Below are 23615 nucleotides of genomic sequence, written 5' to 3' on the forward strand. Positions count from 1 at the left end.
CCGGGTGGACTCGAAGCGGGTGGCGCCAGGCGCTCCCTGGGGCAGTTTGTGCCTCGCCGCGCCCCGTACCCGCCGCAGCTCCACGTTGGCCGCGCAGGCGCAGTACCCGAGGCCTTCACCTGCCCGGCCGTTGGAGGGGACCCAGGAAGGAGGAACGGCGGCGGCTGCAGGGGGTCGGGGCGGGCGGAGCTCAGCCCCTCGCCCCCGGCAGGCGCTTCCCACCCGCCGTGCGGGTCGCACTCCGCTGCCCTGGCTGCCGGCTCCCTCCTCCCGCTCGCCACCATGTTCAAGAAGCTGAAGCAGAAGATCAGCGAGGAGCAGGCGCCGCCGCGCGGGGCGGGGGGACGGACGGCCCCTCTCCCGCCGCAGGTATCGGGCGGGGGACCGGACGACGTCCGTCGGGGGTGGCTGTGCGGGGGGAGGGGGGGCCGGAGCTCCGGGCATCTCGTAGTGCCCGGACGGGCGCCGGTGGCCTTTCAGCCGAAGGAGCGGCGAGGCGGGGCAAGGCCGGGTCGCTCTTCGCCTGGGAAAGGCCTCGGGTTGGACCGGCCTGACGCCCCCCCGGCCGCGTGGGGGGGGGGGGGTGGCTGAGGCCGTGGTGTCCTGCTTGCGGTGGCCGGGCAAGGGCTCTGGGATGGGCCGGCTGGCAAGCGCCACTCCCCGGCTCTCGGTCGTCGCCGGGCGGCCCCCCTGGAACTTGTAAATCCCACTTTGTTGTTCCCGAGCGCCTCTTGTCCCGGGCAAAGCCTCTCCGAGGCCGCTGAGACGGGTCTTCACTTTGCCCGCTCTAGAAGGGCTGTCCTTCGGAGGAATGTAAAAATAGTCCTTTGACTTAAACATCAGAGTGAAACAGAAGTGAGTTTATTCTTTAGAGTTTAAAGTAATGACATTTTCATGTGCGCAGGCTAACAATCTGGCAGTGAGATCACGAGTTATCTTTTTTCTCTCATCTTAATGTTCTTTCAGCCCCTCTTTTCAGCCCTTCCGTTTCCATCCTGTAGAGGGCTGGTCTGCTTACCATAACCTTATTCTTGTTTTTTTCGACTGTGTAAAAATTGAGAGTATGGTATAAAGCTGAGCGTAAGGCATCTTTTTTTTTTTTTTTTTTCCCAGTCATAATTTAATTGGCCATTTTTCTATTACGTGTGCTTTTACAAACTTATGATTCATTTGATTCTAGAAACTACTGTTTTTAAGTGACAATAGTGCACATTAGGTATGATAGAAGTGTGGAGTATCTCTGAAACTGACAGTGGCCAAAAAGTGTGGTGATTTCATGCATGTGTCGAAGCAAAATAAACTTTCTACCAGTTCAAATTTGGGTAGACAGACTTTGACAAGCTAACTTTGTATTGGCAAACTCTGTGCTGATAAAGATAATGTCTACCTTTGTGTCTTTGGCTTTTTGCTGGGTTAAGTATCCTTTGCATCTTGGAATCTAAAAGAATAAAATGGATATAAACTCTGTATCATGTGAAAGTCAAGCTATAGGCAGATAATTTGGTTAGTTTTACAAATGGGCGATCAGTTGCCTGGGCTTGATGTGAGTGTAAGTTGAACCCCTGGGAGATCTGCATAGTCTCAGTATTAGACCATGGCTTCAAAACTGCTGACATCCGGCTATGTAGTATTTCTTAAATCACTGATTTGTTGAATAAGGACAGTGTTTTTGGAAAAGGATCTGCTGTAAAGCTTTATGTCGCTTGTTTTGTTTTAAGCCCTTTCACAGCTACCAACTCTGGGTCTTGTCTAGTTCTTGAAGTTAAGTACACTCCTGTCAGTGTCAGTTTGGAACGCTGTCCTGAGTTGCCGTATGTGATGAACTCTCAGTACGGTGTGAAGAGACTGAGCAGCACCTCAGTTATCGTACCTTGTAAACAACACTGTAACCCCCTCAGTTCAGGGTACGCAGTGCATGCGTTAAAGGGTTGGTGCTTGCTGAAATAAATCTGCCTTGTGAAAAAATTTGGTGAGCGGACATATGCACCCAACAGCATAATGTATTGCAGTCTCTATTAGGCTGTTAACATTGACAAATGTCATGAAACCTAATACAAGAGCTTACAGTAAGCTGCTCTGTGACCAGAGCAGACCGTATAACTCAGGGGTTGACATGAATGGAAAGGCAGAAGCACAAAATGAGAACGGATTTTTAGTTTTGTGTAGAATAGTTGTCTTGCAGTGTTGCTTATTCTTCACTTGCTCTCAAGTAACACTAGAGGAAAACTGGAGTTAAATTTGATCTTAAAAGTAAATTAGATTAGTCTGCTCACTCCTCATATCTTGTTTGAAAACAGATTCTCTGAGAAGGTTTTGAGGCCTGTGAAATGTGCTGGATTCTTGCAGAGAGTGGGGAATAGACTTTTGTTGTTTTGCTTTTAGTAATTCAGGTCCTTAAAATGTATTCTACTTACTGGGTATTCTGTCATCATATACATGATCAGCTACTTTCCATCGAGACATTTTCAAACAAGATTTTCCAAACACTTAACATTTATTAGTTTTATGAGACTTTTGTTTGCACTCATTTTTGCTCTTTTCTTTCCTTTACCTTCTGGTAGGGAGACTTCACTCACCGCAGCCTCTCTGCTCTATTCCTACCTTCTGGTTTGTAGTGTCTGTGATGAAAATTATTGGCCTAGGACTGGTTAAATCTGGAGGTAAAATTTCTCAAGTGTAACACTTTCTGAGGAGGCCTTTGTAGGCCTCCCTGTTTCATATGAATGCTTAGCTAGCTGGTGTCATGTCACATTGAGAATACCTCTGCTTTGCCTCTCACAGGCTGAAGATGACATCAATTTCTAACTGCTGACAGGGAGAAAAAAAACCCAACTGTTGCAATTCCAGGTGTCTCTTGGACCAGTACTTGTTGAATAAGGTCACCTAACAGATAGGGATGAGGGAAAAGCAGAGAGGTTCAGTGCTTTTTTTCCTCAGTCTTTAATGATACTGATAGACCTCGGGCTGCCTGGTCCCCTGTGTCAGAGGACCATGACTGTGGGAACAGTGATTTTCCATTTGTGGACAGGGAAATTGTAAGGGATCAGTTGAATGTTCCTAACTCCATGACGTCTGATGGAATTTACCTCAGAGTACTGAAGTAGCTAGCAGGATCTAAAGCAGGACCCCTCTCAATCATCTTGGGAATCTGGAGAGGTCCCCACTGACTGGAGGCTAGCCAACATTACTCCAATTTACATGAAGGGTATGAGGAAAGACCCAGGAAACTACAGACCTGTTAGTCTAACCTCAGTTCCTGGAAAAACGATGGAGAAGATCATGCAGGGTGCTATTGAAAGACATTTTAAAGAACAATGCAGTCTTCAGGTACATTCCACATGGGTTCACAAAGGGAAAGTCCTGTTTAACTGATTTACTATCCTTCTATGATAAGGTCGCCCCCCTAGTGGATGAAGGGAAGGCAGTAGATGTAGTTTTTCTGGATTTTAGTAAGGCTTTTTCTACTGTCCCTCACAGCATCCGTCTGTGCAAGTTGTCCAGCTGTGGGATGAACAGGTACACACGGTGCACTTGGTGAAGATCTGCTGAACGGCAGGACTCAAAGGCTTGCAGTGAATGGGGCTACATCTGGCTGGTGACCAGTCACCAGCACTGTTCCTCAGGGCTCAATTCCAGGGCCCGTTCTGTTCAATCTTTTTATCTATCATCTGGATACAGGAGTTGAATGTGCAGTTAGTAAGCGTGCTGATGATACGAAACTGGGAGGTGCTGTTGAGTCGAGGGACGAGGCCTTGCAGAGGGATCTAGATAGATTGGAGCAATCATCAATGGCATGAAATTGAACAAGAAGAAATGGCACAATCTGCACCTGGGACGGAGTAATACTGGACACAAGTCTAAATTGGGAGAGCAGTGTCTGGAGAGCAGCCCTGCAGAAAGGGGCCTGGGGGTGCTGGTTGACAGGAGGCTCGACAGCAGCCAGCAGTGTGCCCTGGCAGCCAAGAGGGCAAACCACATCCTAAGGTGCATCAAACAGCATAATGAGCTGATCCAAAGCAGTGATTATCCCACTGTATTTAGTGTTGGTGTGGCCTCACGTTGAGTATTGTGCGCAGTTCTGGGCCCCACCTAAAAAAAGGTGGGGCTTTATTCCATTAAAAAAGGATGTTAAGGTACTTGAGTGTGTCACAAGGAGGGCACCAAAGCCGGGGAAGATGCTGGAAGGCATGTCCTCTGAGGAGTGGCTGAGGACTCGGGGTTTTCGTAGTTTGCAGAGAGGGAGGCTGAGGGGTGACCTCATTGCTCTCTACCGCTTCCTGAGAAGGGGAAGCAGAGGGAGGCGCTGATCTCTTTCCCTGGTACCCAGTGCCAGGATGTGTGGCAGTGACTCGGAGCTGCGTCTGTCAGGGGAGGTTCGGACTTGACATAAGGAAACGTTTCTTTACCGAGAAGATGGTCAAACCCTGGAACAGGCTTCCTGGAGAAGTGGTGGGTGTCCCAAGCCTGTCAGTGTTTAAAAGGAAAATGCCCTTAATAATATTCTTTAAGTTTTGGTCAGCCCTGAAGCAGTCAGGCAGTTGGACTAGATGGTCATTGCAGGTCCCTTCCAGCTAAGCTATTCTATTCCCTGCACTCACTGTGAGATGAGTAATGATAAGACTGTTACTTGCCTGAAATGCCAGAGGGGTTTCAGCTCCAAAAACACTTTCAAGGACACCTTACACAAAGGATACAAGTGGAAACAGGGTATTGTTTGTGTTTGTATTTTTCTTAATCTGTTTCAGAGTGGATGCTCACAAGCATTAACATAGTGTGCATGTGTAGCCAGGAGCAGGCTGATGTGTTCTTCAGTTTAGCTTAAAAAAAATCCCTTGCAGTCTGGCAAAGGCAAGTCACAGAGCTACAGAAAGCAGCAGCAGGAATACAGGCCAACCAGCCCCTGTTTCCTGAAGAGTGAGAACATGAAGAATGAAGATCAGGACTGACCACACACAAAAGAGGTGTATGGTACAGTTGGGTATTTTTCTAAAGTATGACACACAGCAATGACAAGCACACTTTGTGTCTTCCAAAACTTGCTCCGTCTCTGCTTCTTGGCCAGTGATGCCTGAAAAGCACCTCCGTGTCTGCCCTGTGCCTGTATTGCACAGAGAGTTGAAAAGCAGCAGCTCCTGGTGGTGCACCAAGCCTGGAGCCCTTCCAAGCACAGGCTGTTTTGCACAAGCAAGAACCCTGGGGAGATGGAGCCATGGGAAGAGCAGAGCTCACTCCCGCTCCAGACTTGCAGTGGGCAAGAGAGACTGAGAGAGCCACGGCACGAGTGGTGCCTTGGAGATGCCAGAGCAGCAGGCAAGAACTGAGCTGAAGGGGCCCAGAGGAGCCCTTACAAAGGACTGTGCTCAATGCTACAGAGGACAAGCAGCAACCCTTGGGGCCCACCTTGGGAGTCTAGAAAGCTTCCCCCCTGGGATGTGGACCACATGAGGGCCCCTGCTCAATGCTGCAGAGAAAGGCGAAAAAACCCCTGGGGACACTTCCTCTTTCCTAAAAAAGCCTTCCTCCCCCCAGCTGCAGGGCATGAGGGGCCATCTTCATGGTGCATGAGCAGCAGGCAGGAACCTAGCCAGAACAGACCAGAGGAGCCCTGACAGGTGGTCATGCTCAGTGCTACAGAGGAAGGCAAAAAAACCCCGGGGAGCAGTGCCAATCTGCCCCGAGGGAAAATTCCTTCCTGACCCCAGTGCTGTTCCCTGAGCATGTGAGCAAGACCTGCCTCCTCACCCCACAGGCTGGTCATGCCTCCCAGGTGACGTCCAAGCCCTACTCCCCCTCAACCTGGAGCCATCTCAGGGGCTTCTGAGAGTGATCGACTGCCTGATCGACCCTGGGGTCAAGAATCCTTCCCGTGCCTGTCAGGACACCAGTGGGTGCTCCAAAGCACTAGGACCTCTTGCAACATCTCTGCATCCCATTTCTTACGGCTGCTGCCCCTGGCTCTGCAGGGGATGAAGACGGCGAGCTCTGCAGTGCTCCTCCAGAAGGCACTCCCTTGCTCTTTTCACTGCTATCCAGCTGAAAAAACCTGATAGCCTCCAGGTATCCAGGCACCTCCAGGGGTTGATGGTTCTTCTCATCTCCTGAGGACCTTGGGTCTGGTCCCCAAAGGATAAAGCAGGATTCCCATCCATCAGATGGGCTTTGAATGTGGCCCTGCTAGGAGCTGGCGTTGCAGCACCTCCAGCAACCTCAAGAACCTCCAGCAGCCTCATCCAGCTCCCAGTCTTCCTCCCTAAGTCCCCTCCAAGTAATTCCACCAGCTCCTCAAGGACTTCCTCTCAGATGTCTTTGGGCTGCCCCCAGGCCAGCTATGGCAGCAGGACACAGGAGGATGCCCCCTTTATCTTGCCTGGGGCATTGTGACTGCTGCGTTGCCAGGTGGTGGCACTGTGATATGGGGGTGACAGGGTCCCCCCTGCACAGCCCCGCCTGCCGCCCCTCCGCCCAGCATCCTTCGGAGGACGGCCTTTGGGATGCTGGCCCCAAGGCAGGCCCTGTGCCCAGGGGGCGGTCCCTGCCTTTGGTGGCCACGCACTGGGCACAGCTGCTGGACATGCCTGATGCGTCCTCTGCCACTCGGCTCCCAAGGACATAATTGGTGCTCTTACTCTTCTCTTGGGCCAAGGCAGAAACCAACCCTACAGCCCAGAGACCACCTCTATTAGCCATTCCCTCACTGAGTCAGAGCTAACGTCCATGAGGCCACGCAGTGAGGAGGACCAGGGATTTGATCCGGATGGACACAAACCCTTTTCCTGGGGCATAAGGGGGGTGATTTTGGCAGCTGCAGCCCGGAGGAAAGCCCAAGTGCAACCAGAGCCCTAGGTTGGCATGGACGGTGCCAGCAGACCACGGATATAACACAGGCTTTGAAAAACAAGTGAGCGGAGGTTACACCGGTGTGGTGGAAAGGTTGGTCATTCTCGGACCTAAAACATTTGGATCCGTGCCCAAAGCACAGCCAGGCAAACTACAACTCTTCTACAACTCTCTCTACAACTGGGAAAATAGCCCGTTGCTGCTATCGCTGTCACATCCCCTTGTCCCGCTGAAACCAAGCTGTGCAGCTCCTCTGTTAAACACACCCATTGGCCGTGTTTATACGGGACACAAAACACGCTTCAGCCACAGGGTAAAACTTTCAGAGCTCATTTGTGACTTGTTATTTGCCTACCTCACTTTGTGGGAAGATGTTCAGGTCTTATCCAAAACCCTGGCAAGTCTCCTTTTCCTTTAGGTTTTATTATTTTGAAGTACTGAAAGAGTAAGGGAGGTACTATTCTTGTCACTTTATATGTTGGTGCCAAAATTGTTATGTACCTTCAGACTATGTAAATAAGGGCATTTATACCATAGACATTCACTTGGTTGTGGTGATGCCAGAGGTGAAAGACAGGGCTTTGATTCTCTCTGTAAATCTTGCAGAAACGTACAGAGCATGCATGATTTCCTCACCATTCCTTACCAGTATACCAGGGGGCATTTGCTGCTACACTGTTGATGGTGAGGTCATCTCTTCTTGGAAAGAAGAACTGCATTGTTTTGTGTTCTTCACCATATTTTTCCTCGCTCTTCAATAGAGCTTTTCATCCTTTGGTTTTCATCCTTGATATCTTTCTTGAAAGTGATGGCAGCTCTCTCAGCCTTTGTCTTGCTCCTTCCAGGTGTCATCATGTTCTTTAGGTCCTCTGTGCCCCTACTCAACTGCTTACTCTTTGTTGGCCTTCATCCCAAATGGGATTTGTCTTTCTTGAACCTGAAGAATGAGAAATGTCCGCAGTGGTACAGGTGAGTTCTCGCCAGGGTTTTGTACAATGCTTGCCTTTCCTATGGAAATATCTTACCTGACACACAAGAATGCACTTGCTTGTATCACATTCATGGCTCCCTGTGATCTCCTCAAGTCTCCAGGATCATTTGCCTACTACAATGTTTCCAAACTGAGTAGAAACTCATGGTGCTCCACCTGACATGCTGTTTCCACCCTGCAGTTCTTCACTCAGGGCCTGTTGAAGTAGGGGATATCTGTTCTGTCAGAGCTTCAGCTGGTAAGGAGGCTGGGGGCTGTAGAACTATACCATGAAATGGAGCTCTTTTTCTGCCTCGTGGATGCCACAAAGTCCAGTTCTAGCCAACTTCAGTTAAACAATCTTTCTGTTCGTTGCCCAAGATCCATGGATATTGGTGCTGCAGAGCTTTCTGCCACTGATACGGCCGTAAATTGACAAGAAGTCTGAATTTAGCAATGACAACTATAGAACCATTAAGGGCAGAGTGAAGGGATACGTTCATACTTCTTCTAAAGAGTAGCAAAGTGGCGATGAACATTTGGAAACAGTCTCCTTTTTGTATGGTGAGGGCCAGATGCCATCTTCTTTAAATTACTTCTTCTTTAAATTACTATTTTAAATTAGGTTAGGGAGTAGGAGTAAAAGGAGGGCAGGCTTTTGGCACGAGTAGATCGTTTTTCAAACCCTGGGAACACTTTTGGTGTGAAATTTTTCAGCAGGACAGAGAGCTGTCTTGGGGAATGGTTGTTTGGTCCTAGGTGCGGTGTTTGACTTTTGAGTTGTATTTTCAGGTGGGAACATTGTGTCCACTTGGCTAGACCTGTAATTATGACTGATTTTGGAATAACCTTGTGTTTTGTGTGCTATTGGAGTTAATTCATTAGTATCCAAATTTTACAAAATATGCCCATAGATTTCGGCTATAAAATGAGTGTAATTCTCTTAAAACCTGTCTTTTTTGGTAATATCTTTTCAGTGGTCTGATGCTCTGTCAATCATGTTATAGAACATCTCGTGAGACAGGCATTTTGTGATGCAGGATTGATTTGTGTGTGCAACCTCAGTGATGGTGCAGCTTAAAGAGTGGTAGTTCTCGTTACTTTTTTTTTGGCAACACTTTTCTCATTCTGTTTATATTGAATATACCTAACGAGAGATTCTGCTAATTAGTTTCTTTGTACATAAAAACTTGTTGATATTTTAATGTTCATTGCATTTGTACTGATATTTTATATTTGAATTTTGAAGCATGAGGCTGGCAAACGATGGTTGGGTTGGGATGGCTTGCTGCAGCCTTACTTAGCATGAAGTTGGGAAATTTCTTTGAACAGATGTTCAGTGTTGACAGGAACAACAAGTTCATATTGACATCCTAAAATTTATCTATTTCTTCTGCCCTTTTTCTGTCTTTAGACTCAATTTTATAAGTGGGGGTTTTTTTCTTCTTTTGTCAGGTTTGTTGGGTTTTTTTGTTGTTAATTTCTTAAAGGAATCAGATGGTATTCCGTACATTAATGCTTGAATCCCTGTCACTTTGCAAAACTTTTAAACTTTAAGTAACTGTACTATGTTGCTGAAGTATTAGGAGTCTTGAGTTTCAAATCCTAAGAGGACCATGGTCAGAAATAGTCAAAATAATTAATTTTACTGCATGTTCTCGTGGCTGACTCGTGACATACTCTGCTCTGGAGACTTTGTAGTAAGGTAGAACTTGTCACAGACAGTACATGAAACCAGTTGTTTTCTTTAAAAGGAGGATCGAGACCAGCCTTTACTGAGGTGTTATAGTCAGTAATTGTTGAAGTAATTTATGATAGGGAATAATTAGTTCTGGACTTAATACTTGCTGATATATGTGATCTCTGCGTAGGTCCCCTCCAAATCTCCTCCACCAACTGTCAACAGAAGCAGGATATCTTCATTCACAGATCAGAATGATGAAGGCACTTTAACACCAGACAAAGAGGTCAGTTGAGAACTGTTTTTCTGTGTTTTTCAATTTTAACTTTAAAAAATAAAAAAATATAACTTTCTGTCCTTGATTTAATTTATTTTAATTATTCCACAGTCTCACTATTTTCTGTGTATTTACAGATATGAATAATCTAATTTGTAGATTAAACACTGAAGTGTTTAGTATGAGTAAAACAGACTTTTAGGCTGCAGTGGTTAACCCCCAGACTAGGAAACCTTATAAGACCTTCCTGAGGTCTTACAAATCTTAACTCTGAAATGAACTTGGTGAGGCAGTGGAACAGAAGTTACATTCAGAGAGACTGACCCCCTTGTTTTTATGCCTCTCTTGGTTGAAAAGTCGAGGGAATCCAGTTAACTGCACAGGGAACTTGAGATGGATGAGGGCTTGAACTGGTGAATGTTTCTAACTGTACCAGTAAAAATTATCAAATTTAATCAGCACCACCACAGAAAAAACAAACACACAAAAAACCCAAATAACAAACCAAACTGACTCTAAATTAATCAATTCTAATATATCATTAAAATCACTATCAGGATGATGGGTAACCATGACTTGCATAACAGAGCAAATAGAGGAGATAATCTGCACCCTTCTTTTTTCATACTGAATACTATGTTTTATTTTGAAGTGGCTTGATTAAAAAAGAAAAAACAAATGAACAAAAATACCTGTGACTTAGCGTGCATGAGAATAGGCCAGTGGAGTAAAACAGGGAGTTTCTGTGATTCTGTGAACTTTGTTAGAGGAAATACTGAGTTATTAGCCAGAAAATTTAGTTGCTGGGTTTTGCTACAAAAATGATGTGTTTTGTTGCAGCAGGGCAATCCACATAAATTTTTAACACCACGTTTCCTTCAGGGAATGATCAGCTATACCTGAAATTTGTCATAGATTCCATTGTGAACACTACTAGTGATTACAGCTTGGCAGTTTGCTTCCTGCAACCGTAATAGAAATGAAAGGAAGAATACCTCATGATTTTGGTTTGTATTTTGGAAATGCAGTATTGAGTTTTCTAATAAATATATATTTTCTCTACTGATATATATATATATATATATAGTATGTATGTAATGACTTCTCTGTCTCTGGAGAGAGGTTTTCTATTAACTGATACTCCAAAATGTCAGCAAGCAGTGTCACACGGGATAAGTTACTAAGTGTTTCAGTAAGAGAGTTTGCTGGATTTTTGTTGGTTTTTTCCCAGGAAAAACAACCTGCATTTCTACTCTTAATGCAGAGTATAGAAGTGACATATTCCTACACGAGAACTGCCTCTGTGGCCTAGAAGGAATGAGTTGGTGCTGAGAGTTGATGTCGTCAGTGACCAGTGGAATATGAAATATTGAAGTCATGAGACACAGTGATATTTCTCTGTGTGACCAGTTCGCTCTTTGTTCGCCTGTCATTAGTGTGGTGCTGCCTATACAAAAGAAAGAAATCTTCCTCTCTCTTTTCAGTGGGAAATAAAAGGAAAGATTAAGTGGTAACACTAGTCATCCCTTTTATTATACAAGTACCAACTGCTTTTCTGCTCAAATAGTATAACTCGCCCATTGAGTGAAAGGCAGAATACTTTTCCTTAACTTGTATTTATTTTTGAGGATGTCTGCTTTTATTCCAGATCTGCAAAAGGTTTGTGAGCCTGAAGGCTCATCACCTTTTTCAGTTTGATTCAGCAATTGATTCAGTAAAAAATACTAGCTCTCTTCACAGTTCGAATAACACATTTAAATACATTTCCAAGTGTTGTTGGGTGCTACTGATATGTCACCTGTACGTATCAATAGTTTCCATAGTGTTTATCGTTTCTATGGAGAACTACATTTGGTCTTGTGCTGCTTCATGTGTTGCCCCTCAGCAGACTGTTTTTTCAGGCTGCTTTTCCAGACAAACAGGAGAAGCAAAGGACATGCCAAGTTATGTTGGAAGAACATTATGCTCTAAATACAGTGGTTACACTGGAATGATCAGAGAGGCAGAAGGAGAAATAAGATTAAGAATGGAAGCAGAGTACTGAAGTGACCTCAGATTTACAGTTATCCTTGGGCTTAGGGAGCGGCTATGACAATTTTACTTGTGAAACATGTCCTGTAATTAGAAATTCAGAAAGTAGTGAAGCTGCTAAGGGAATGAAAATCTCTTCTTTTTTTGTAAGGACTGATTTTACTTCAAATGGAAAATTTTACTAAAATAAAGATAAATATAAATGATCAAGACATGAAATCTCCTTTCTCCAAATATTTCTTATAAATGTTAACAGAATGATTAAAAGCAAATCATCTCTGAAATTTGTTTGTTGGATTAGATTTTCATAAAACTTAGTTCAGCTGCGGTATTACTAGGCTTAAAAAGATGCAGAGGTATTACATACTATGTCTGAAAATATATGCCCTGATTATATGGGTGTGTTATGCCTTTTGGGGGGCATTTTTTTCAGTGTTCTCATTTGATAAGGCAAATGGTTTATGTACAGGTGGTAATGGCATTATAATGAGCTATAGTTGAACAACATCTAGTACAGAAAATATTTGGTTTTTGAAGAGTATCGTATGCTAAAATGTTCTTGCACTACATGAATAATTACTAACCCCTTTGTTACTGAAAGCTAAGCAAAATTACAGTGTTTCATAGATCTCTTGTATATTTGCTGTCTTCTCTCTGGGCTGTTTAGTATGCCTGTATGTCTGAAACAGGTCATGGATTTGGACTTCTAGTGCTGTAATATCAAAGTTGCAACTATTGCATGTGAGAACTTTGATTGAAACTCAGAATATTTTTACAATAAAAACAATTTCAGAGTGAATTACAGTTGTAAATGACAGTATTAGTCTGATCAAAGAATTACAATGAAATGTACAGGCAAACATTCTTGCTTTATATTCTGCAATGATAAGAATTTTTTTTTATTTTTCAAAATTCCAAAACATTCTCAGTTTAAAAAAAACCCAACTTGTATGCTTTTTTTCATTCCCACTTTCTTCTTCAGCTTCTATTTTAGTGGAGCTGTGGATCTCCAGAGGCAGTGTTACAGAGAAGCTCATAATTTTTTTTTGGTGTATAAGGAAAAAGCAGAACTTTGTCTAGTTCTGTATTCTGTTCTATAAAATATGACTACAGTGTGAGGTAAACGCATGTATTGGCAGTTCCATAGAACTTCTTCAGACAATTTGCATATCAGATGCTTTTTGAATTGGTCTTGCTGTCATTTGAAACAGCCCTGGATGATTAAAACATGGTTACTTAGTGCTTCCAGTCTTTTCTGGGGAACAATAGTGGTTGGTTTTCAGACTGTTGCTGTATTGACTCTTGGAACCGAATTTGAAGTGAAATACATCAATCATACTCAGTATAGCTCCTAGAAGTTAAAAATTTTCATTCTGTTCTATAATATACTTATTTACGAGTCAGGCCCACCTGCAGAAGATAACAAAGCTAGTTCAGAGCCATCGAGGGAGAGCAAACAGCTGATAGCGTGCTGCGGGTGACATACAAGTGAGGCAGATCCAAGTGTCACTCTAATCCTCATGCGTGTCAGGGAAGCGACAGCAGAGCACAGTGTATGTAGCTATTCTTAGAGCTAAAGATAAACTAGCCAAGGTACTTTCCAGTCTCACTTTAGATCTATATAATGACTGTGTTTTTAAATTAATTGAAATGTTTTTCTAGCATGGACTAATAAAGCCGGACAAGTAAAGCTGAAATAATATTCCTTTAGTACCTTTGTTAATGCTGCATCTTTCTTGTATTCATATACTTAATTTAAGGTACTTTTAAATGGACGTTGCCATGGAAAGATGGTAGTGATTCAGATATGTCTGTATGTTTTTCCTGACATGCACATTTAAAACTAAATTTTGGAGGCTGTATAACCTAGTTTGTATCTAAAGCCTGGATTTTTCAACTCCTGACAAACATTTAGATTGCTCATCAGAATGAAAAACAAACGAAAAAAAGAATTGAATTTGATTTCTCTACTACCTCTTCCTTAAAATGCAGTTGTGCACTCTTTGATTCTGGGGCTTTCTTAATTGCAGAGAGAAACCTTGAATTTTCAGATCTTCAGTTTTTCCTATTCCCTGATCACAGTAGGGATGAGGCATAAAAGGTTGTGTTGCAAATTGCACAAACCTTCTATAAATAAACATTTGTATAAATCAGCAAATTACTGAAGTATTTACAACTTTTCTAGCATTCCCCAACTTGGGCAAATACCCATAAATAAATCTATATGGTTAATGTCAGTTGAACATCTAAACCTTTAGCCTGGTAGCTGGCATCCTCCATCTCCTTCAACTAGATGAGCAAATACCAGCTTGTCCTTAGACAAGCTTATAGCCTGATGCCTTTCCTTCTGCCTTACTGCGCTTGTATACAACATAGCAAAACTGTCCACATACCATTATAGAAGCTTTTAAGCATTAACACACTACAAGTTTACATATACCATGATGCACTTTGCTAACAAAATGTATGAATTTTCATTTTGCTTGATAACAGGTTAATCTGAAATTTGGAACTACTGATTCTGTTTTTTTCTGAAAAGTAATAATGACGGCCTTCAGCAATCAAAAATGTATTATATGTGTGTAACATACATTGATCAACTACTGCCATCTCCAGAGCAATAAGACTTGGGTCAAACTCTAATCCCTGTTAAATTCTGGTTTTTGTTTCGCAGCATGTTAAGGAAGCCCGTTGATCTAGGGATCACACGTACTTTGGCCTCTGCGCCCCATTCATCAGAATCTTAGCAAAGGAAGGTTTGAGCATGGGAATCCTTCAGAGGGAGGAGGAATAGTAAGAATAATTTGAAAACATTTCATGCTGGAGTTCAGAAAGTCCATAAATGAACAAGTAAGGCTGCTTAACTTTGACCAAATTTGAGGGTTACAAAAACTGTTCAGAATTTTGGAAATATAAAGGTTATTTAAGAAATAACTTTCTGTATTGTTCTTCGGTTACACTGAAGGAAGCATAGTATCATCTAGCATGTGGCTTCATCACCTAATTTATCTTACTTGGAACTTTCTCTCCAAGGTAGAGGTGTTCATTAGTTAGTAAGATTTTTGCCAAGAAAAGGAGTTAAATACTGTGACGAAAGATGAGCCTTAATTTGGTGTCTGAGATTAAGGTTGGTATAGGGTAGGGATTCATTTACCCTGGAATATGTTTGAAACAATGTTGGAAGATGTTAGTAGGATTTCTGTAGCAAGCCTCAAGTGTGATTTGATGGCATTCAGAGGATTACAGAAGGTTAGGTACAGGATTATTTACATCTTTGCACATTCTGTTCATTTCCAGTATGGTTCAGCTCAGTTGGATTCCCTGCTTTTCTAGTTTTAGTGGTCGAGTAGCTAATACAGCACTAATGTGGGGCTTGTGATACATTAGAAAGTATAGCACCAAATATATTCAGTGTTTCTGAAGCTACTAAAATAATTCAGAGTGGGTTTTAGGCCAGATCCTGAAGTGCAAGAAGTAGTCATGAAAATACTGATACCTGTTTAATTTTGACAGATTAACAGGGTGTTTCTTGCCTTTTTTCCAGACATAGGTGAATCATTTTTAGTGACTTTTAGTAACACCTCCCATCACCAAGTTAACTAGACAGCTCGTTTTAAAGCCATACTGAGTAGTTGATTAAAAAAATTAAAAAGTGCAGATAAAACACATGTATACATTGGAAAGCATTTTGTAGTGTGATTATAGGACTCATTAGACAGCTTTGCCTATAATTGAGCCATAAAAAAGTAGCAGGTATAACAAAAATACTGTGAGCAAGTGCTTAAATGTTTTCATTGTTGGGTACCCAACGTCCGAGAAGGGAGGATGAACTCACTAATGAGAAGATGCAGCTAGTCCTAAATGTGCTAAGGAAATACCATTCTTGGACCATGACTGAGTATATTCTGTATTTGACAGCCATTTGAAGTGTTAAACTCTTGGCTACTGGAGAGGAAATATTTTGCAATTTCTTTTTGATACAACGATTACTGTTCTGCCTCAGTATTGTGGCTTTCTGCCCTACTTTATTTGCAGGGTTGGCTCCTTCCCTTTTGTGCTTGCCTTTACTCATGCGACTGTGGGGTGAAGCCGAGATGATTCAGTGATGTTCTTGCATCTACTAACAGTTGTGAAACTCAACAGTATCGTTAATTGTATTATTGTATTCTATTGCTTGTGTAAACTGTTAGGTATGACAGAGACCCTGGAGTTGTATGTCTGCAAACTCAAGCAGTACTGCATCAGTTTTTATTCATAAGCTTTTTTCTCTCTTTTTCTCAAAACTGTAACAGTTAGTAGTGTGGACTGGCATATTTTAGGCTGTGGATAGCTTAGATCTTCTGATCTTGCTAAAAAGGAGTTAGGTAGACTTGCTATCACTTGCCTACCAGGTAGTTTGAGTGAATTTTAAAAATTAATTCTTTATGTTGTTCAAAGTTTTGGGGTTTGTAATTCATGTTTTGTGAACGACTTACTGTCTAAGCTTCCTGTTAGAACTTGGCTGCACTGGCAATGGTCATAGACTTCAGGGGATGATTGAAAATTCATGGATGCTGAACATACTGACAGCCCTTTTTTTTTATTTTAGGTTAAATATAATAACTTGTTAGAGATTCAGTAGGAATTCTTTTTAATGCAAGTTGTACTATTTGATGGAATTAGGATTAAGCAAAATAATGCTGTGGTAAAATGTCACAACTTAATATTTTGAGAAGCAAACATTAGCATGCTGTTACTATGAAGAGATAATTTGAACTATGTATGATTCCTGGAGTTCTTGATGGTCATGTTTCTAAAAGTGACTTATTTAAACTGAAGGTAATCTATATTACATACTGAAAATGTTCATAGTCTTTTGGTTAATAATACATGCCATAATCCATTTATGAGTGCTTTGCAAACTGTGTTTCATCATCTTAACTGGTCTTCTTTATATCATACAAAGTAATTTTTATCTTAAAGATGTAATCATTTTATTTGTGGTTGAGAATTTGCATGCTTCTAATTCACAGGCCATGAGGCTTGCTTTTAGTTCTGCTGCTGTATGTTTGTACACTTGTGTATACCTAGTATTTGCCATTTCTTTTTCTGGCATATACCCTTTCAAGAGGTACGTGTACAAAATGCATAGCACGGCCAAGGCTATGCACCTCTACAAACATCACCGCTTAACTAAGATTCTCAGGAATTGTTACCGCATGGCAGCTTCCTTATTTTTGTTTTACCTGAAAGCTCAGATGGGGAAAGAAACTTACCTGGGTTTTACACACTTGAATAAATATATAGCAGGAGCTTTAACACAGCTTACTCTTAGGAATTATACTTCTAACAGGCTGAGAGAGAGGGACTGCTGAGCTCTGACCAAACTCAGCATGGGATTGCAACCCCAGTGCCTGCTCTGGGCAAGCATGTCCAGGCTGGGGGAAAGAAGATTGGAAGCAGGAGAAATGAGATCGTCTCTTCTGTTAGCTTGTTTTTGTAGTACCTTAAAAGTGAGGAATTTCACCCAATTGTCTTGTACCTAGCTAGTTCTTCGCGGATCAAGTAAACTATTGGAGCACTTGTCCCATGTCAGCTTTGGGAATGCCACGACAAGGGCAGCTGAGTTATAGAAGTCAGAATTAATAGTCGCTGTACTTACCAGTTTGAGAAGTAAAAGTTGGGCATAAATTTTAGAATTAGTGCTCTGGAGATACCCTGTCTGTAAAGACAGTTCAAAATTATGTACTGGTTTGTTGTTTTTTGTTTGAAAATCTGTTACAGTATCCTAACAGCATTAAATTGCATTACATTACATGTATATATCCATTTTGAATTCAAATTCCAGTCTCTTTCTCTTCATGTTTTTCATCTCTAGGAATTTAAATCTGATACTGACTTTGATACTCAGAGGGTCGTGATCAGTGGCACAGAATCTAGTTGGAGGTCCGTAACAAGTGGTGCTCCCCAGGGCTCAGTACTGGGTCCAGTCCTCTTCAATATTTTCATCAGTGACCGGGATGAAGGGATGGAATGTACCCTCAGCAAGTTTGCTGATGACACAACACTGGGAGGGGTGGCTGACACACCAGAAAGCTGTGCCGCCATCCAGCGAGACCTGGACAGGCTGGAGAGTTGGGTGGAGGAGAACCTGAGGAAGTTCAACAAGGGCAAGTGTAGGGTGCTGCCCCTGGGGAGGAATAACCCCTGCACCAGTACAGGTTGGGGGCTGACCTGCTGGAGAGGAGCTCTGCAGAGAGAGACCTGGGAATCCTGGTGGACAGTAGGATGCCCATGAGCCAGCAATGTGCCCTTGTGGCCAAGAAGGCCAATGGCATCCTGGGGTGCATCAGGAAGAGTGTGACCAGCAGGTGGAGGGAGGTCATCCTGCCCCTCTGCTCTGCCCTGGTGAGGCCCCATCTGGAGCACTGTGTCCAGTTCTGGGCTCCCCAGTTTCAGAAGGACAGGGAACTGCTGGAGAGGGTACAGCAAAGGGCTATGGAGATGATAAGGGGACTAGAACATCTCTCTTACAAGGAAAGGCTGAGGGACTTGAGTCTTTTTAGTTTGGAGAAGGCTGAGGGTGCATCTCATCAACGCCTATAAATACTTAAAGGGTGGGTGTCAGGAGGATGGGGCCAGTCTTTTTCCAGTGGTGCCCAGTGACAGGACAAGAGGAAACGGGCACAAACTTGAACATGGGAAGTTCCATCTAAACATGAGGAACTTGTTGACTTTGAGGGTGGCAGAGCCCTGGAAGAGGCTGCCCAGGGAGGTGGTGGAGTCTCCTTCTCTGGAGACATTCAAACCCGCCTGGACACGTTCCTGTGCAACCTGCTCTGGGTGGATCTGCTCTGGCAGCGGGGTTGGACCAGATGATCTCCAGAGGTCCAACCCCATATCATTCTGTGATTCTATCACTTGATAAAATGGTTAATTCAACTTGTAATGTTTTTGCAAAATAGTCTGCTGTTATGAAAATTATATTATAAAATATATTTAAAATGTTATAAAATAGTCTGTAGTTAGAATTCTAGTGTATAAGAGCACTAGAAGATAAATAGTCAAAAGCATGCAATTTATATTGTTTATAACTGAAATACCGACAGAATTTTTAGAATAACAAGTTTTTCACACATAAAGGAGAGCAGAGAAGACTCAGTGGTATTTGAGGATAAGTCATTCACAGAAGTTTAAAAAAAATACAATATCAGTGCCTGAAACATTGTCTTTATCTTTGGCTAAACTAGGAATTTTTTTGTGTGTTTCTTTACTTCTAAATGAGCCAAAATGTATTTTGGCTGTTCTGAAATGACCTAATGCATATTTTCGGGTTATGTCCTGCCTTTATCAGTTTCTGTTGCCTCATAATGATGATGGTTTTTAGTAGTGTGGAAAAACTGAGTAAAATTGTGCAACTTTATTACTTGATTGATTTTTCGTTTTCCTACTTTTTGCATTGAACGACAGCTTCTAGCCGGGATGATAGCAGAACCTGCTTTTCTCTCTGAGTATACTATCTTTGCTTTGGATCCCACCAAGCAACCTAAGCCACAGAGTGACGGTGTGGTGAGTTCCTCCCACCCCTCTTAGTGCTGCCTTTAGCAGGGGAGGAGAGTACTGTACTAGAAGGCAAACCTAGTGTTGCTTGTGGCTTCTTCTCACAAAGGCATCTATCTTCACTACCCTCTTGCTAACCCTCACTAAATTTCATGGAAGTAGTACTTGATAGCTCCTGGCTGGTGTACTGTATGATGGGAATTTATTGTAATGTAAAAAAATAACACGTTTTTCTGTTCTACAGGTAACCATACTTTACACAACTTCTAAATAATTGTTGCACAAGTTTGTGTGTTTGTTGCTTAGAATTCACTAATGCCATTGAAAGGCTTCCTCTTAATTTTTATGTATGTCTGTATATATTTCAAGATAAATGGATATAATAAACACTGAGGTTGTTTTTCACTAAAAATTACATGCTTTTTCCTGTGTGCAGTGAAAGCCTCACAATGTCATTTACTACTAATGGTAGCAGGAAATAAATTACCTCACGTAGACACTGAAATTCAGGTACATTTAGTTGGAAGCCTGGCAGCTATTATTGTGAGGATAAATAGTCTTTTAATAATTAGATTTTATTTAAAATTTCTTTGCCTGGAAATGTTGTTTTCATAGTATACAAGTGGAGACGGTCAGTGAGAAGAGAGCAAGGAATGGAGAAAAAGCAGGAGGCGTAGGGAGGGAAGCAGCCTTCTGCTTCCAAACATACGCACAGACACCGCTGTGCTCTTCTCGTTATTGTCAAGGGATGGGATGGCATCTTTCACACGCTTCAGAGGCATGGCATTCCTGAGTCTATAGTGATCCAAAACACGGTGGTTTTTAGAGCCCCAGCCCATCCTGTACTTCATGATTACTTTGCTTTTCCAGTTTAGTGGGTGCTTTTTTGCTGCTCGTGCAGAGGCTGAGAACGACAAGTCAAGGAAAGCTGGAACGGGGCAGAAATTCGATAAGCAGATGGACATAGCACAGCACACCGTGTTGGGTTAGACTGGTCTCTCCCAAGCTAAGCAAGACTGGACAGAAACAGTGATTAAAAAGGTGGTCTGGGGAAAGCTTCCATTTGTTGTAAAGGGGTATGCTTGTTTATAGAGCACAGATTCACTGAATTTCACTGAATTTTTAGAGTTGGAAGGGACCATAAAGATCATCTAGTCCAACTCCCCTGCCGAAGCAGGGTTGCCCAGAGCATGTCAGAGCATGCTACTCAGGACTGCATCCAGGCGGGTCTTGGAAATCTCCAAAGAAGGGGACTCCACACCCTCCCTGGGCAGCCTGTTCCAGGGCTCTGTCACCCTCACTGGAAAGAAGTTTCTTCTCATATTTGAGTGGAACCTCCTATGTTCCAGCTTGTGCCCGTTGCCCCTTGTCCTGTCACTGGGAACCACTGAAAAGAGTCTGGCTCCCTCCTCCTTCAACCCACCCTTTAGATACTTATAAGCATATTATATACATATACATTATATATACATATATACATATACATTATATACATATTATATAACATTCACTGCTAGCTCAGTAATGGTGTTCTCAAAATGGAACTTTTTGATGGGAGCAAAGAGGACATTCAGACTGTGCTGAAATCTGTACTTTTGAAACAGTTACTAGACTTAATTTTTTTCAGTCCTGGGTGTTGTGACCACACTGAAGGTCCAGTGATCACTACTTAAAAGTTTCACTGCAATTTTAATTAAGATTTTCTACCCGTAGAGCAGTTAACAGTTGTGGGCTGTTTTTCACTACACTACAGAATATGCCTAGTACAGTTGCATTTTGAAAAACATATTTATGTGAATGCTCAAGTGTTGTCTTTAGATTATCTTTTAGTATATGCTTTAGTGGCAGCAATCACTGACTTAGATATTTATATACAAGACTGCATACACAGCAAATAATTATAATGTAAGAGTTATTGTTAATGTCTTACCAATGTGCATTAATAATATGTTACCTGTAAAACTGATGTTCTCTGAAGTTTCTGAAAGTTCTAGAGCTGTGCTCTCACAGTAAGAATTCAGGAGGAGAGAACAGTGATATAAAAGCTAATAGGGAAGCTGATTATTTACAATATATATTAAAAGAACCCATTGTATACATTTGGGAAACCTAGGTAAACTACAGATGCAAGAGAGTTTGTATGTTTGTTGCTCAGAATTTGCATTAATGCATATTAATTCTGTTAAAACAGACTAGTATTTTAATTGTTTGTGTGCAAGTGATGTGTGATCTAAGAGACTGAGCATCATAGGGAAGTACTGACTGTAAATGCGGTTTTTTTGGCATAGATTAAGTTAGTATAAACTCTCTACTAACTAAGCTGCATGGGTTTTGTTGTATGAAGGAACAGTTCAAATATTCTTGAACAGTTTTTTTTTTTTAAAGAAAAAGGAAAATGAGGGAAGAAATGTGTACTAAGCTCTTCTTCCTTCATCCATAATTTACTCCATTTTTGGAATACCTGAGAAGGAGGGGGAACAGTAAAATGCAGACATTTAAGTTTTTTTACTCTTTAGGCTTACAAATCTATTGATACCTTTGAGAAATAAATAAGATGAATTGGTTTGTATTTCAGAAATAGAGAAGTAAGGAAGCGCAAGTGTCACTGGAACACCCTAATGTGAGCTAAAACTGAGCTCTGTTTTATACATCTTAATTAGAGATTGTATGTATAGAACTCTAGAGAGATTGTTGTGTATGTCTGTGGGTTTGTGGAGGAAAGACTTCTGTTGATCTCCAGAAGCCCTGACATAACTGCTGGTTTTAAACTTTCAAAGTGCTTGCCTGTGCTCTGTGATTCTAGTTTTGCTGAAACATCTCTTAAGGTTTATGAAAGTCTAGGGCTTTTAAGCTCTTCAAAGCCCTTTGAATCCATACTTGTATATAGCAACTTCCATTCGTGCTTACCTTTCACTGTGTGGACACCAGAACATGACCCTTTGCCCTAGAACACAGTGATTTAGGATTGCAGCAGCTAGACACCTGGTGGTCCAGTTCTTATATCAAAGATGACCAGTGTATCCTTTTTATGCTTTATTGCAATAGAAAGTCTAATCCCAAATAAAGGTACTGCTTTTGTTCACACAGATTGAATACAAAGATGTCAGCACAATTAATAGGAACATTTTAAAAGGGTTGACATTTGTTTTAGTTTTGAAATAGCATTTTTTTTTAAGGATCTTCATAGATCCTTAAATGGCAGCTTTCTAAGGATCTTGATAGAAAAGAACAACATCCGTGTTTTTTATGTTCATAAACACCTTATTAGATGTAATAAGTCTACTTAATCTTGTGTTTTAAAATAGATCTTAAATATTATTAAATCATTCTTATCAATTAGATGTACAAACCCTCCATAGTTTCCTTTAATCCTTTTTATGGGTATCAGAATATATGATTTTTGAAAGACGTGTTTGTAGTTAGTTTGTAATTCTTGGTAAAGTATTTGTCTTCCCTGTTGTCACGTCAGTACTAGCACAGTAGATGCTTTGTAAAGTATAAAACAGAAGATAATTTTTTATTTGGATTAACCTTATTATTAACTTTCCAGTTAGGAAATGAAAAAGAATGATGAGGCCAAGAATAAAATGTAGGAGTGCTTTACTTTAAAAATGAGTAAGAGCTCTCAATCCACTAGGAATAAATCCACTGCAACAGGATAGTGCTCTGAAGCAGAATGTAGGTTTTGTTCAAGCGAGCTGAAGCACTGTTTCCAAATCCAAACAGACTTCTTGTATGGCTGGTTATTGCTCATTTTGCTTTGTCTGAATCTGGGTGACTGTGCGTTCTCTGGCTTCCGTAACTGTCTGGATTTTTCTTTCTTCTGCGGTATTTTTGTATACTGCCTTAAGTCCACGTCAAGCCTTTCTGAAGCCCTTTTACACTGAATCATTCCTCTTCTGCATTTATGTTTATGTGTGCTTACCTGTGTCTCTGCACAGAGTAGAAGCTGTGGGTTAATCATGTAGCAGATACAGGGATGATTATGATTGATATTATAGTTGTATATACACCTTAGGATTTACAGCTTCCATATAACTGTCAGGATGCATCTTGATTAAAAATTAAAAGTTACACTGCTTTTAGCTGCATTCCTCATACTTTTTTCGATATGTCTTAGTGCTTTGCTTCTCTTGGAAAAAGATTCATACCCAGGATGGTTTCTAGCATATTTTGCTGCTTCAGTTTCACCTGGTTTAAACAGCAGCAAACCATCTGGATTTGTACAGGTTAGAAAACCCCTGAACACAGGACACAGGAAAAGCAGGATAGACAGACTA

The 23615-nt window shown here is 41.9% G+C and overlaps 1 protein-coding gene across 2 annotated transcripts in view; it reads left to right on the plus strand.

Moving 5' to 3' along the window:
- The first annotated feature begins 99 nt into the window (after positions 1 to 99).
- GOLGA4 (golgin A4) overlaps positions 100 to 23615 on the plus strand; it is a 70495-nt gene continuing 46979 nt past the window's right edge. For both annotated transcript variants that reach the window (XM_074151058.1, XM_074151057.1), the window contains exons 1-3: positions 100 to 369; positions 9679 to 9774; positions 19246 to 19344. In XM_074151058.1, coding sequence (XP_074007159.1) covers positions 283 to 369; positions 9679 to 9774; positions 19246 to 19344 — 282 coding nt within the window. In that variant the 5' untranslated portion in view covers positions 100 to 282. The remainder of the gene's footprint in view (positions 370 to 9678; positions 9775 to 19245; positions 19345 to 23615) is intronic.

The sequence above is a fragment of the Numenius arquata genome, chromosome 7 (assembly GCF_964106895.1).
Source record: "Numenius arquata chromosome 7, bNumArq3.hap1.1, whole genome shotgun sequence".
NCBI classification, from domain to species: domain Eukaryota; kingdom Metazoa; phylum Chordata; class Aves; order Charadriiformes; family Scolopacidae; genus Numenius; species Numenius arquata.